The sequence below is a fragment of the Amphibalanus amphitrite genome, unplaced genomic scaffold, assembly GCF_019059575.1.
Source record: "Amphibalanus amphitrite isolate SeventyFive unplaced genomic scaffold, NRLGWU_Aamphi_draft 000174F_arrow, whole genome shotgun sequence".
Lineage (NCBI taxonomy): Eukaryota > Metazoa > Arthropoda > Thecostraca > Balanomorpha > Balanidae > Amphibalanus > Amphibalanus amphitrite.
The window spans coordinates 141,364-157,414 of NW_024881669.1; the positions used below are offsets into that span (position 1 = coordinate 141,364).

Here is a 16,051-nt window from a genome sequence, read left to right on the forward strand (position 1 = left end):
CCGTGCTTCAGGAGGAACATCAGCATCTCCTCCTCCTCGTCCTCCTCTCCCGAGCCGACATCGTCCACCGGCTCCTCCGCGGAGGCGTCCCTCTGAGGAGTCGCTCCGCGGCTCCGGTCCGTAGGCCGATCACCCACATCTCCTGGGTGTTCGAGAGCGGCATCGTGCGGCTGCAGCTCACCACGGCTCGGGGTTGGGCTCCGCCTACCATCTCCAGACATCTGGTCATCAGCGGCGGTTATGCCTTCTACTCCAAGGGGAGGGTCGTCTCTCGCCGGAGTTAGCTCTCTCCTTGAAGTTACGCTTCTCTGTGGGCTTACGCTTCTTTGTGGGGTCGCACTTCTCTGCGAAGTTACGCTCCTTTGTGGGGTTACGCTTCTCTGCGGGGACACGCTTCTCTGTGGGGTTGCGCTTCTTTGTGGGGTTACGCTCCTCCGTGGAGTTAAGCTTCTTTGTGGGGTTACGCTCCTCAGCGGTGTCAACTCTCTTCCAACGGTCTCGCCCCTCCTTGGCGTTGCTCTCCTGCCCCGGCCCTCTCTCGATACTCTCGTATCAGCTCCTGACCCGGAGCCTCCCTCCATTCCCGGGGTCACTGATCGGCTGCGCGTCCCCTGGGACCGCCTCCCTCCTGCCACGTCCGACTCCGACCCGCCATCCGTTCTCGGGGTGGCGTCACGACTCCAGTCTCCCTGCGGCGACACGCGCCAGGGCGGGTCGTCCTCGCGCGGCACGAAGGCAGTGGTACCCCGCCGCTGCTGTCCGGCCACCGGCGACGGCCCGCGACTGGGTGACAGCTCAGAGCCGCTACCTGCCACCGAGCCAGAGTCCAGCCGCTGCCGACTGCCCGACCGGCCCCCGCTGGGCAGTACAGGGAGGGACGCGAGCCCACCGCGCTCCGACGCTGACACTGGGGACTTCTCCTTACCGATTGTGAGCGACTGCCGTGTGAGGGTGGGGCGTCCCCTCACTGCCGAGTGTCCCAGCGCCGCCTCCTCCTCTGACGAGCACTGCGGACAGTGCAGTCCCGGCCGGCGACCGACAGCGCTCGGTGCGGGGTGGTCCGAGTCGCCAGCCCGCTCGGCGTCACACCACGGGTCGGTGGCGACGTCCTGAGTCGGCGGTATCTCTCTGCTGGCGGCCGGTCGCGGCGATGACCCGCTACTCAGAACGACCCCAGGACTGGGTGACCTATCTGATCGCGTCGATCGCTTGGCAGCATCACTGTCTTTTAGACGCCTTTTCGGCGGCAGCTCCGGTGGCTCTTCCAGCTGCACCTGCTCTCCTTGAAACACTTCCCGTTCCTCTCTCAAGTGATCGACATCCGCGGCTTCTCTATCCTCACTACCACTTTCCAGTCTGTCCAGGGAAGGCGCACTGTCACCCTCCTCTCTGTCCAGGGGAGGAGCACTGTCACTCTGCCCTCTCTCCAATGGCGGCGCGGTGGACGGCGCGGCGCCTCCCTCCTCTCTCTCCACGCTGCTGCAGTGCGGACAGTCGCGACTGTAGGAGCTCCAGGGTCTCCACGGGTGCCAGGACTCGGCCGAACCGGAGCGGACGTACACCGCCTGTCGGCGCGCCTCGCGGTCCTCGGAGCTCAGCTGGTGGATCAGTGCCGAGTCCAGCGGCCGCTCGGCCGGCCACAGCTCGGCCCTGCCGGGCTCAGAGCTGTTGCGGCTCCCCGAACGGGGCTGAGTGGCCCCCGGGAGGGGGACGGTCCGCTCAGGGGTAGAGGATGAAGGGAGCCGCTCGAGCAGGTTTTCGGCACACGTGGGGTCGGGACAGGTCTCGGGGACTGGGTGGACAGGATGGGGCGATGATGGCCACTCAGAGTAGTCCCCTGCCTGGGCGGCGCAGGTGGTATCTGGGCCAACATACGGATAAGACGGCAGGTCGGACTGATCACAGCTCTCCGCGATAGTACGATCACTCTGAGAGAAGGCGCCACGCACGACCCTAGCTGAGGCCGACATCTGTCCACGGTCAGTCTTTACCACCACAGGTGCTGACGTGGCCAGTATAGTGGCCGCGTCGTAACAGAACACCCGCAGTCGTCGGCGAGCGCGGGTCGGTGGAGGACGCGGCGGCGGCGCCTGTTCACCAGGTGATACACTCCGCGACAGGCCCCTGTCGCTCACAAACGAGCTCCTCTCTCCAGCTGAAGACGACTGATGTTCCCGATCCGAGCTGCCGGGTCTTTCCAGCGCCGCGCTGTTTTCCGACTCGCGCTCCTCACAGCTCTCCGAGCGTCGCTGGTCGCTCCCCCGTGCCCCTCCGTCGGACAGTCGCTCCTCAGAGGAGGCCGGCTCGACGGCCGCCGCCGCACACGACTCCAGCACCGTGGCCGCGTCATAGCAGAACACCGACCTCCCGCGCCGGCCGCGCGAGCCGCGGGACGCGCGCGAGGTGCGCCCGCTGCTGGGAGAGGAGCGGGAGCCGCGGCGCGGCGGCTCGCCGGCCGTCGACAGCGCCACCAGGTCCGGTGAGGAGAGGCGCACGGTGCCGGTCCGCCGGCGGCCGCCCAGCAGGCCGATCTGCAGGTGGCTGCGGCCCGGCGGCGGCGGCGGCGGGACGGCCGGCGGGACGGCGGAGCGCGCCGCCACACGGTGCAGCGCCGGCTGCCGGCCGTGCCGCAGCAGACCCTCGGCGCTGTGACCGGCCTGGTCGTCCAGCTCCACCTCCGCCATGGTCACCCACTGGTCGTCGCCCTCGGCGTCCGGCGGCGGGTCCGAGCTGGCCTTGAACGCGCGCGTGCTGTAGTTGCTGCTGCTCTGGGACGCCAGGCTGGTCTGCGAGGCCTTGGTTGCGCGCGGCGTGCCGGCGAACCGCGGCCGGTAGCGGCGCAGCGAGAGGTACTGCTTGCAGGCGACCGCCTCGGAGCGGCGCAGCTCCCAGGGACACACGGACGTCTTCATCCACCAGTGGGCCACCATGTGGGAGCGGAAGCTGGCGCCGCTGGAGGCCGACCGGGGCCGGACGGACGGCTGCGGCTCGTCACCGCCATCGCCCTCCGCGCCGCCGCCGGTCGGGTTGTCCCCCGGCTCCCGCTGCCCGCCCAGCCGCCGGGCCGGCAGTGAGCGGGTCGAGCCGGTGCGGGACGGCGGCGGCGGCTCCTCGCCGGCGCGCCCTCCCTTGGACTGCATCCCGCCGGCCTGCACCCCCGCGGCCGCCGGCAGACTGGCCTGCGAGCCCGCCCAGAAGGAGTTCAGCAGCGCCAGCCGCGGGTAGGAGAGCCGGGACGAGCGGCGCAGGCGCGGCGTCGATCCGCCGCGCAGAGGACAAGAGGCATTGTGGTGCGACACGTCCGCCAGTCCCGAGTCGGCCGAGTTGGCGCTCTGCACGTCACAGGTGCACTTGGCGGCCGGCCGCGGCGGCAGGGCGGCGACGGGGGCGGCCGCGGGAGCGTCCAGCACCGCCACCGTGTGCACGTAGTGGTTGACGAACGGGCGCAGCTGCGGCGGGCTGGAGCGGGGCCGCGCGGCGGCGGACCGGGCCACCCTGAGCGGGGTGCGGGTCTCAGCCGGACCCGCCGGCGGCTGATGGCTGCTGCTGCTGAATGTTCCGTCCTTAGTAATAAGTTTGGGAGCATCGTCGGTTCTCGCAAGGCTCCCATTCGCGGACGAGTGGCTGCTATTGGAATGTTTCAGACACGCACCAGCACGGTTGTGACTGGTCGGCACACTGTGACTGTCTGATGGACATTTCCCGTCCGTTTCAGCCGCCCTGGTACCACCACTGGACGGCCGGCTATCGCCAGGGGAGTTCCTCCCGGCGACCGTCTCACTGATGGCGTCATGCTGCCTCCGGCTGGCGGCCGAGCTACTGCTCCGCCCGCTGCGAGCCGAGAACTGTTTCCTTCTGATCGCTGCTAGATCCACACATCTCGGCCCGGCGCTGGCCGCGGAACTGCCCTCTGCCGACCTCTGACTGCCGACTGACGACTGCTTACTGCAGAATGACGACTGATGCCTGTGACTGGTAAAAAGCTGACTGCCCGAGGACGGCTGACTGGTGATTGACGACTGGTGCCTGTGATTGGCAGACCTCTGAGCGCCTGCCGACGACGCGCGACTGGCAGCGCCTGAGCGCTGTCCCGCGGACGACAGGACCGAGCCGACGCCGGAGCAGCCCGTCCAGCGGTTCCCGGGCAGGTCGTGCTCTCGTGCTGCCTCCGGGACCTCACACTCTGCGCTGGCCGGGGCGGGGCGGGTCAGAAGCGGGGGCCGGGGCCGTGGCCCGCCGGCCGCCAGGGACGGAGTAGAGTCCGAGCTGCCTGGGTAGTACTGCCGCAGCTCGGGCTCCTGCGACTCCTGCGAGTCTCCACACGGAATACCCAGCCAGATCTCGTCCGGCAGCGGTATGGGCGGTGCGGGCACACAGATGGTGGAGGCGCCGGCCGTGCCGGCCACGCACGGCAGGCTTTGGGAGTCGCCCCAGACGGCGGCGTGCAGCGGCCCGGCGCGGCCCGGCAGCTCGCACAGGGACCGGGTGCGCTCGGGCGCGTCCCAGCTGAGCCGCGGCCCCCAGTGGAGGCGGCGCAGGCGGCCCGGCGCCGGCCGATCGCCCACCGCAGACAGCTGGTCCAGGGACAGCCAGCCGGCGCCGGCGCCGCCCGGCTCGCTCAGGCCGCTCTCGTCTGTAGCCGCCGTCGTCTGGCTGCCGTCGAAGTAGCGAATCCAGCCGTACGGGTTACTGTCAGAGCGCAGTGCCGGCTCAGAGACTCGATACGTGTCCGTCCGAGACGGCGGCGGCGACGCCTCGCTGCGGTCCCGCTCGAACGACTTCTCGCCCTCGAGCACCCAGCGTTTCAGCGAGCGCAGCTGCTCGCTGCCAACGCCGGGCGAGAGCGTACCGCTGGAGGAGGCCGACGAGACGGAGCCGCCGCGCCGGCCGCGCCGCTTGCGGTACACCTTGCGGCGCACGTGAACGGCCGAGAGTCGCCGGCAGGTGACCGAGCTGCGCCGCCGGCCGGCCGACTCGGAGCCACTGCTGCGCGCGCCGTACAGCAGCCGCTTCAGCCGGCCGGCGTTGAGCACGCCGCGCCGCAGCAGCTCGCCGATATGCTCCGTCAGCCGCACGTACGGCACACTCACGTACTCGAGCACGGGCTGGTGCAGCGCCAGCGGGCCGGCCGCCACGAACGCGCGCACGCCGCTCTCGTAGCGGCCCGAGCCGGGCGTGTGTCGCAGGAAACTCACGCTCGTGTGGGGGATGGGCTGCGGCTGGCTGGGCAGGAAGGCCGACTGGCGCGCCGCCTGGATCTGTCCGAGCAGCTGCGACACCCAGGCCTGCTGTTCGTCGCGGCTCTGGCACTCGGCCACAATCCGCTCGATCATCGGACCTGCGGGCAGCGGGCACACGTCTGCCACACCGCGCACGGCGGCCCACACACATACAAACAGTACACACACAAACACATCGGACCTGAGGGCAGCGGGCACACCTCTGCCACATCGCGCACGGTGGTCCACACACACACATACAAACACATCGGACCTGAGGGCAGCGGGCACACGTCTACCACACCGCACACACACAAACACACACATCGGACTTGCGGGCAGCAGCACACGTCTGCCACACCGCGCACGGGCGGCCCACACACACTGACACATACCAATACCGGACACGCACATTGACATACCGCACCTGGGGGCAGAGGGCACACGTCTGCCACACCGTGCACCGGCCGCCCACACAACCTGCACACATACGCTTACACACTGCACCTGAGACGAACCACTGGGGAAACTCTGACGGACTTACAACACAAATTGTGCACAATTCAGACACATGAAGGTATCTGTATTGTGCAGGGGAGATCTCTATAGGATATGAGAGCAGAATAATGCAAGACAAGAGGCCGATAGACTGAGACGTCGACAGTACGCTGTTATGGCAAACAGACAAGCCGACTTAGTACCACCAGCCTGTGATTGACAGTGATTAGGGGTACTAACTCGGGCCGATCAGTGGCAACGAACACAATCCGAAACATTACCACTTACTAACGTATAACACACGATGCACAGTAGAAGTAGCATCAACCCACAACATAACCTAAAAAAAAAAAACTACGTAAAACGTCAAAGGCGCACAGCCTATCGATGCATGATACGAGTAACAAGGGTACGCCTGACCACACGGCGCGGGGAGGAAGACGCAGCAGCCGAGAAGCAGTCACCCCGGTGTCCTTGGAACCTCACCACACAGGCAAGGTCAGGCGGCAATGAGATGTCTATTCCGCCCAGCATCATAAAGCTGATTTGATTTGTCTGAGCTTATTTCATTTTCACGCCAGTCAATCATCACTAGGATCGGTCCCTGACCCTGTGTAATAAACCACCTGACTGAGCCCTAGTCCTACTCAAAATTTTTGATCGCAGTACAGGCGTCTTATTTCATAATGACCGCATACATCTTACATTTTTTAGATCATTTTCCAAAATGTCCGCCAAAATGTAGCCTAGTCCACTGGCTAGGCTAAGAAACCAACTACGTAACTTTAAAATAGATTCATGAATTTATTTTCACCCAAGTCTACCTGCGATCTCGAAGGCGTTCTTGTGATCAGACGAGTCCTCCAGTTTGGTGACGCTGATCCCCGAGAGCGGCAGCTTTCCCTGCGGAGGAGCCCACCAACCCCGTCAGATTGTGACGCCACCCAGCCCACCAGCCCGGTCAGACAGTGATGTCAGACGTCACTCAGCCCGTTCACCAGCCAAACGTCCACGCAGCCCGGTCACGGGTCAGCACTCGTCACCCAGACCAGGGCGCCGCGCCGGTCGGGAGCCCACCAGCCCGGTCAGATAGTGACATCACCCAGTCCAGCCCAGCCCAGGGCGCCGCGCCGGTCGAAAGGCCAGCAGCCCGCTGTCCCCGGGTTCATTCCCGGCTCACCCGTCAGCCACACAGATCAATAGAGCCCGGTGCGTCCGTTTGATTACACGGGTTCCAGTATTATGGTCGCTGCGGACGGGTGGGGACGGACTACACCGGGAACTGGGGAGCTGGCTGGGAGGGGAAACACAGCCGGCCGACTGGATACTGGACAGAGCAGCCCCCGGCGACCGGCCGAAGGTGTCACCCACCAGCCACAGGGACGGAGGTGCGGGGCGCCTTCTGAGAAACACTGCCGGGGCGGGACTGTGTGACCGTAATGATGTAATACGACCGGAGCCGGCGGCGCGGCCCGGCTGTTAGGGGGACACCGAGACCACTGCCCGCTGTGTGGGGTACGTGGGGTACAGTGGGCAGCAGACTCACAGCAGACCGTCTGCTGTGTGGGGTACAGTGGGCAGCAGAGACTGTTACAGCAGAGACTGACTGCTGTGCGGGATACGAGGCTAAGGCGCACTACAGCCGGGTAGAGCCAGCTTCCGTCAGAGGAGCCGACTGAATAAATAAAGGAACAGCGCGGTAGCACGAGGAACAACACACTTGAGAATATCAGCTATCACTACTTAGCTTTTATGATACCATTATCTTCCGCAAAAAAGGTAAAAAAAAAAAAAAAACAGCGGGAAATGGTTGGCTCGAACTGATAGCGTTGCCTATAAACTTAAATACAAAGGGCTTGCAATAGCTTCAATTTTCAAGTATTGAAACAACGCACCGCTGCTAGCCATATGTTGACAGCAGCATCCCCCCTCACCAATCTACCCCTCAGGTCAGCATCAGGGACCGCCCAGTGTCACCGCCACCCGCCTCCGACTGACCTCGTATATGAATGCCGACATCCGCGGGGAGACGCTGAGCATCACCAGAGTAGTACGGAACAGCACGAAGTAGCGGTCGCTGTGCTCCTTGCCCACCGCCACCGAGCCCATGTGGATGATCTCACCTGTGGGAAGGTACGCAGGGTCAGACAGGCGGGGACAGACGTATGTGTGTGTGGGGGGGGGAGGGGGAGGGGGGTCATGTCGGTGCAATTAACGGTGACACTCTTTCACTGTCTGGGTCTTAGATCACAGAGTGAATGAATATCACCACCGTTCGAGGGTTACTTCGCGACAGCCTGGCGGACTAACGACGGATAACTAGAGGACAGAGGGCCAGAGTCAGCGTTAGCTTCCCTGGCGAGCCTAATGACGATACCACCCGGCCCAAGCCATCCTTTCCGGCAGCGCCGGGTTAGCAGTAGTCGGACCGACCGGCGGTAACGCCGCCCGTGTTATCAGCCGTGCAGCGGGACGGGAGAGTCTCAGCGCGTGGTCAGACGGACGGCGGCACCTCGGCAGAAGACGCAGGCCGCGGCCACACACGGCGGCCGGCACCCGTTGATCAGCCAGACAGTCGACAAAAAAAAAAAAACACGCAAATAAATAAATACAACGTCGCCGGCCCGTGCTCGGCAGGACGTCAGCGGATTGGGCATATCCCTGAGCATCAGCGTAGATCGGGGGATGACAACATGCAAACTCAGTTCCATTCACGTGAGAAGATTAGCACTGAATAACGTATGGCTTTGAGCGTTCATACCGAGATATTGTGTTGTTCGTAGATGCCATCAGTTATGCCATCAGCGATCGCCGTTCCGGATATCCCTCCGCTGAGGTCAATACCAAGCAGCGCGGATCGGGCGCCGGCCAATACGTCCATTCAGAGCGCCGGTCCATCTGTTCTCCATATAGGGCGCCGCACAGCACTAATGGGATAACCCGATTCAAAGGGATTCCAGACAGGGATACCGGGACAGATCTCGGGTAATTTCGGGCTGTGACGCCTCGCTGGGTGGTGACACTGAGGTGAGGTGACCGGCCGGGGTAGACCGGTCGGCCCGGGGCGGCCGTCTGTGCCCGCCGCCGACCGGTGCCAGCCGCGGCGGCGCGGCGGTTCCGCCCGGAGCCACCGTTTCCGGCCGACGGACATGTTCCTGGCGCCGTCACCGGTTCCCGCAGACACGGCTCGACCTCCACCACACCCGGGCGCAGAGCGGCGCCCGTGCCAGCGCCGTCGGCCGGGGGTGACGGCCGCCACCCGGCCGGCCGTGTCGGTCACAGCTGGGACGACTGACGGCTGACGGCGGCGGTGAGAGGGACAGGATAACCACAGTCCGCGACACGGACGGACTAACGCCGAGACAGGCCGAGTAGGGCAAAGCCAGCAAGACAGACTGCCCGGACAGGCCGTAAAGACATGCTGCCGAGACGGGCGGTGGAGAACAGACAGCTCATTGGAGACAGACTACGGTGACAGGCCGAGCGGAGAACAGAGCTCCCAGCCAGTGTCGGTCACGGTGGGGGCAATCCGTCACCCGGCCGACGCGCCAGTCTCTTTTGTTCGCCGGCACGTGTCAAAAACAAAGCCAAAACTCTGAGTGGCTGAGGAGAGGAGCTCGGAGCGAGCACCAGTTAGGACACGGTCACCGCGCTGCGTCACGCCTCCGCGCAGTTCAAGTATCTGCTACAGTGGCACGTGTCTGTACTCTGTAGGTCAGACGTCTGTCAGATCAACTCGACACACGACACCGGCCCGCTCCGATACTATTCCGAGCACAGATATCTCATCAGCACTCCGCGGCCTCCGGCTCCCGTGAAGGAAGCACGGCGGGCCTTTCTGTCGTCCCATTCCGTCCGGGCCGGCCCGGCGGCGGCTCAGAGACCGTCATATCACAGCGGCCGAGACGAGATCACGCTCTGTAAGACGCCGGTCGGGTCCGTCCAAAGACGGCTGTGTGATTGGCGCGGTCGGGCGCGCTTCGGAGCGAGGGATTCCGCGGATCTGCCCTTATGGGCTACATAGGCAGCTATTTCCAGGAGGCAGGTCGATCCAAACTCCGTCGTCACTTGGGAGCCGCGTGGGTGTTTTCGAGAAGACGCCGCTTTGGGTTCGGAGATAAATCACCCAGACGTCTTAATGAAAGACTATGATTTAATTCAGAGACAGGGGCCACACGACTGGGCCATGCATGAATGGTATTAATTAGTAAATAATTTATGCAGACCCAATAAAGATCCGGGACCACAGCCAGCTGATATGCCGAATACAAACAGAGACGTGGTGGGACGTCCCCGTCGGCCGCTCCGTTTGGCCGAGCGCCCAGCCTGTCCAGACCAGAGCACTCCGCTCGGCCTGTCTGACCCAGGACGCCGCGCCCAGAGCGACGCCCCCGGCCTGTCCGACCCAGGGGCACGAACCAGCACGCCCCGCCAGGCCCGTCTGACCCAGGACGCGGCCGCTGCCCTTCAGCCGAGTGTCATCCCCGGGCTGTGACCTTTCCCGAGCACTCTCGTCTGGCTCTGGCGATGATGGGCTGCCGCGGACCGCCCACCGGAGCTGGGGACCGGCAGCAGCCCGATTGGGGACGGGAGCGGGAGGCAGCGAGAGGTCCAGGGGACGGGATAAATGACAGAGGTCACGGAGTTGTTTATCGGTGTTTGGTCTGGACTCTGGAGTGCATAATGCACTAGAAGGAAGTCGTGCAAAATGATAGCTAGCAATCCATCATGATGTTAGAATGTCACGTCCATGTCTTGGCTAAGCCTTTCCAATCAGGACGAAAACGTGTGCTCGAACTCACAATGCTATAAAATACCAATTGACCTAAGCACAATTATATAATATATTCGATTATCACCGTCTTTCTGATGAAATGTCGGTCAACTCTCTAAACCAATTAGGAACGCTGCGAGGATGAGTTAGTGACCTTGTGCCTTTCTATTATGACGAAATGCGAGTGTCAAGGCGGAATGCCAGCTGGAATCTTTTCACAACTATTAGGTAGCAGGGATGCGGAGCCGTGGAAATTTCAGACAGCTTAGGCTCCGGCTCCGGCTTCGGAGAAATAAGATCGGCTCCGGCTACGGCTCTGGCTCCGGGTGAAATGTCATGGCGGCTCCGTCTTCGGCTCCGGCTCCGGGCAAAAATGTGCCGACTCCAGCGGCTCCGGCTCCGGTTCCGCACCCCTGACTATATTAGGATTGTAAAAAGGGGCCACCAGTCCGTCTGAGGCTGGCTCTGGACTCGACCTAAGGTCCAGGACCCAGTTCCGTGTCAGTGTCAGGTCCGAGGTCAGTCTAAATGTCCGTCGATGATCGTCCCCATTACCCGGCTCGACGCCCCGCGGCGAAGGATCGACGTCAGCTGTCATCGTCACGAGTCACCGACCGGCGCGCGGCGCCCCATCGAAATCGGACCCCGGCCGAGGGTAGAGCAGAGGCGGCGACAGGGAGAGGGAGGGAGAAGCGAGCGAGGGGCGGGGTCGATAAGGCAGACACCGGCTCCCGTCCGCCGGGGGGGGGGGGGGGGGTTGCTCGCGCCCCGTCCCCCGAACAGTCGGCGGAGTAAGCGGGAGTCGTTTCCGGGTCTCACGCACGCGTAAATAAGGCGGACGGAGGCGGGCGGAGAGCGGAAATGGCCGCGGTAAACTGCCCAAATGGCCCATATCACACACCGCAGAGCTACCGTCCGGAAACGGGGAGAGGTAGGAAATAAATCACTCATACAGAAGACCGAATGAAATCGAAGGAGGTAAGAATGAACCTCAGATGGTCAAGGGACGCTCAATAATCGATTAAGTAGGAAAGGTACGGGAACGACTGAAACACGATCGACTGACTGAAGAATGCAATAAAGCTTGCCGGTGTGATGGGAACTGCTTTTGTTTGTTTGGGAGCGCAGTGATTCGTGTCCCAGTGGGTCATACCGTCCCCCCGTTCGTCAGTCAATAAGGACAATTACTGCGTTCCGTCAGCTACTCCCCCCTCCGTTCTGTCAGCTTTGATCGCTCCTACGCTCCGTCAGCCCTAATCAGATTGCTCTGACGCACACTGCCCAATATGCTGAGTGAAGTGTGTTGACCAGCCCCGTACGCGGACACTGGTTACACATCCGCAGCGTAAATGCCAAATGACGGCCCGGCCTGGCGAGCAGCTGCGAACGCACTGGGCCGCACTGGGCTCAGACTGCTGCAAGGCTATATAAACCAGGTAGAACGTTCCCGACGAAAAAGTGGTGACAAGCGATAATTAGTAGCCGCGACCCTCACTTGTTCAAAACTATATCCGCAAGCAGCATTTACAGGCTAGCGGAAATCGACCAATCGGCGTTCGGCAATACTCGACGCTGATTGGCCCGATGCTCGTGACGAAATTGCGGGGGACTGTAGCTATTCCCCTATGGCGTTTAATAGACTTACGGCTTTTGAAGGGGATTTATACCAGTTTTGTTGGGTTTGAGGCCATTTTTGAGCTTGGATATTCTTTCTGTGACTTTTGACTGTGTAATAACGACATTTAATCATGACATTCTATATACTACCGGTGTCACATCGGCCAAAAAGACCGTAAGTACATGGGATAGACGGACCACTGCTGATGGGGCCACACATGTCGGCGTGTGGTCATCGGAGGTCCGTGAGGGTTCGACATAGACCCTTCATGGGTCGGTATAGGCCCGGTGGGTCCAGTGTGCAAGCCTATCGGGGGCCGGTGCTGACCCAACAGGGCCCAGTGGCATATAATGTAAGGCTGTCTAGGCCGACGTTGAGGGCTCATGGGGGCCATATAGGACCAATAGGGACCACATCAGTCAATCAGGGGCCATTTAGGCCAATAAAGGCACTTCAGGGGACTTGAAAAGGTCATTCAAGAGCTGTGGTGGGCCCATGAGGGGACGGCATTGGTCCAGCAGGTGCAGTCAGGGGATGTTGTACGGGTTTCTCAGTGGCCCATTTGGGCATATCAGTGACCAATTTGGACCCAGCAGAGGGCTTTGTAGACCTATCAGGGGCTGGTGATGGTTCATCAGGGGCCAGCGTTAGTCCATCGGGGCACGGCATATGCCCATCAGAGGTAATTGCGAGCCCACGCTGAACAATGATGGCCCTTCAACGGCCCCTAATGGATCTACATTGACCCATGGGCCATGATGTGTCATGTATGCCCCTATGACAGGCCTACTCAGACCCCTGATGGACATTCCCGGCCTCTGATGACCCTATACTGAATGCTAAAGGGGCTCTAAGTTTCTCCAATAACCCTTCGTCAACCCATTATTACCATACGCTGGCACTAGGGGCCCCACATCAGCCGCAGGGCAGTCCGTGCCATGACAGCATGTCTTTTCGGCCGATATTACATCGGTAATATTTATTAAAATCATGATTTTATGGTGTCATTATATAGCTAACAGTCATAAGAAATATATTTCAACTCGAAAACAGCTCCAAACAGCATATAATTTTAAAGAAACTCCTCCGAAATCCAAAAGCCTATTCGGGTCCATAGAGAATAACTGCGGTCCCCCGCAATTTCGTCACGAGCGTCGGACCAATCAGCGTCGAGTACTGCCGAGCGCTGATTGGTGAATTTTCCGCTAGCGTGTAAGTACTGCTCGCGGAACAAGAGTTCGTCGACAATCCTCCACAAACGTCTGTCACCATTTTTCGTAATGCTAAACAGCCGGAGCGTACCCCCCTGGACTGCTGTAACCGGGGGTTCCGCGCGGCAACTTCGTCCGACAAAGGTCACCATTCCGCTGCCGCTGGTACGGACGTCGGGCACCCGGCTGTTCAACAAGGCGGCCGTCGCGTGCACAGATGAAACACACTCAAAGGCTGACGCCCGGCCATAGTTCACGGGCTGCTCGGCCTTTGATATTCCAGCCGGGCTCACAATGAGTCCCTCACCGCGGCAGATAGCATCCATCACGGCAAATTCACGGGAAGGCTGCGAAATGAACCGGCTGCCCGACGGACGCAGTCTAGCGCGACCCGTGACCTTTCGGGACCGGAGACCTTTTGACCTTTTGTAATTTCGTTATGCTGAATTCAATGCTGATGTGTGGTGTCTGTCTTCCGTGCCGAGTTAGCACTAGTTGGGTGGTTGGTTTATGGATACCATTGATAACCTATCGGGACCCAAGCTAATTGAGGCTTACCGGCTTCTCCGAGAGCCAGTCTATATCACAGAGACAGGGTGGTGAGCCGGTACGTACCCATGTTGGCCATTTGTTCGCCCTCCCAGCGGCGGATGTTTCCGGAGAGAATCTCCAGCTCCGTCTCCTTCTGGCGACGGATCGTGGCACAGCTCGTCTGAAATACACAAACACGGAGACGTCACATTGCTGATGACACAACCCCACAGCAACAGACAAAGTAGTTAAATCCACATCAACAAACGCGCAGCTATAATTCATACCGGATATCAGGGCAACTGGCAACATAATTGAAAAGGTAACGGTCGATTTATCATCTATACGCTTTTACGGACAAAGCAACACAAAACAAGGCGATCATCTCAGTAGCTTTACATCGAGGAATCAGAACTATCATTGCATGATGTGGTTTGAGGCATTTCAGACGCGGTGTCGAGTTTCACACGCAACGAAGACAGCCTGAAGATGATTTCCAAATTATGTGCAATTAAAAGGTAACACTGTTATAATTGTTGCGATTGAATATATCAAAAAATGTTTGTCTTGACTGTGAACAATAATATTCTGGGCAGTACCTAAATAAATCCAAACACAAATGATTGAACACAACAGGGTGTGACAATGATTGAACACAACAGGATGTGACAAACAAGATAGTACAATATCAATCATATCTAACAATATCTATGATAATTTTGTATCAATGTATGTACAAAAAGCACGAATACCAAAGCGAAGAGGACACTGATCCACATCAGCTGAGCTCCATATAGATGCCATTCATTCCCGGAGCCCGTTCCTTAGATAGCTCGGACGCGTCTGATCCACCAACACAAGCCGTCCGGAGACGTCGGCTTTGACGTCATCAACTTAGAGAGTATTCTCTGACGTCATCAACGCTGGACAGTCGGACGAGAGGTCAATCTCGCCGGACAGCCATCCCTGACGTCATCAACGCCGAACAGCTGTCCTGTCCCTTGCGTCATTCACGTCGGACACTAGGTCTAGGTATATCAATGTCGGACAGTGGTCCTGTGACGTCATTAGCCCCTTACAGCCGTCCCTGACATCCCTGACTGTCCGTCGCCGTCAGACCAAACTCCGGGCAACTCTGGGCAGTCAGCCCGGACGCCGCTACTGACATTCCGGACATAGCTCACACGGAGCGTACATTCCGGCCATAATTGCCGCCCCGTTTGACACTATGTGCCCCGGGTATCACAGCGCAGCAGCCCCGGCCGTCCTGCCCGCCGCCGCGCCCGGCGCCTCAGCCCCATCAGCGCAGTGGCGTGTCCAGAGCGCCATCCGTCATCTCACGGCCCATTGGCGGCCGGTTATCTGGATGGTCGCAGCCACACAGCGGCGAATTGGGGCGGCGTTCGGCTTGACAGCGTCACACGCTGTGGGCGTCGGATGCGTCGCCTGATTCCGACGGAGGCTGTTTGAGGTAGCTGCGTCGTAGGTACCGGTATCTGTATTTTCAGGATGCTGCAAACTAATTTGGATACGGGCAATACGAATAACGCCAGGTGGGTATGACATCAGAGCTAGGTCAAGGCCAGTAACTACTCGGTAATACTCAGACAGTCTGTCTGACCAGCATCTACCGTGATCTCGCTGAAGGACTGTGTAACCTACCGTGATCTCGTTGTAGACGTGGATGGAGCGCTGCGTGTCGCCCCGGTCCGGGTGCCCCTACCGTGATCTCTCTTTAGGAGTATATAACGTACCGTGGTCTCGCCGTAGGAGTGTATACCGTACCGTGATCTCGCCGTAGGAGTGTATAACGTACCGTGATCTCGTTGTAGACGTGGATGGAGCGCTGCGTGTCGCCCCAGTCCGGGTGGCCCTTACCGTGATCTCGCAGTAGATGCGGACATTTCCGTACCGTGATCTCGTTGTAGACGTGGATAGAGCGCTGCGTGTCGCCCCGGTCCGGGTGCCCCTCCTCCAAGTGACGCTCGTACTCCTGAAGCATGCCTGCAACAACGGACATGAGCATAAATACCATCTCGAAGAAAGAGCAATGATGTCATATCATTTCATCGCATAAGCCTAGGGCTGATCGACGATCGTGCTGCATTAAAAATTGCCACCTTTCATGATGTTCAAGTGCAGTAAAATGGATTACACGGCGCTCGCTGGCAGCTTCAATGAGTAGAGATTCCAGCCGATC

At 60.4% G+C, this 16,051-nt stretch overlaps 1 protein-coding gene across 2 annotated transcripts in view; it reads right to left on the reverse strand.

Annotated features, from left to right (window-relative positions):
• Positions 1–16,051, reverse strand: part of LOC122383828 (rho guanine nucleotide exchange factor 7-like) — a 38,783-nt gene that overhangs the window by 7,256 nt on the left and 15,476 nt on the right. For both annotated transcript variants that reach the window (XM_043370623.1, XM_043370621.1), the window contains exons 6-10: positions 15,764–15,855; positions 13,936–14,032; positions 7,716–7,840; positions 6,542–6,620; positions 5,196–5,338 (exon numbers count right to left, since the gene is read on the reverse strand). In XM_043370623.1, the coding sequence (XP_043226558.1) occupies positions 5,196–5,338; positions 6,542–6,620; positions 7,716–7,840; positions 13,936–14,032; positions 15,764–15,855 (536 nt within the window). The remainder of the gene's footprint in view (positions 1–5,195; positions 5,339–6,541; positions 6,621–7,715; positions 7,841–13,935; positions 14,033–15,763; positions 15,856–16,051) is intronic.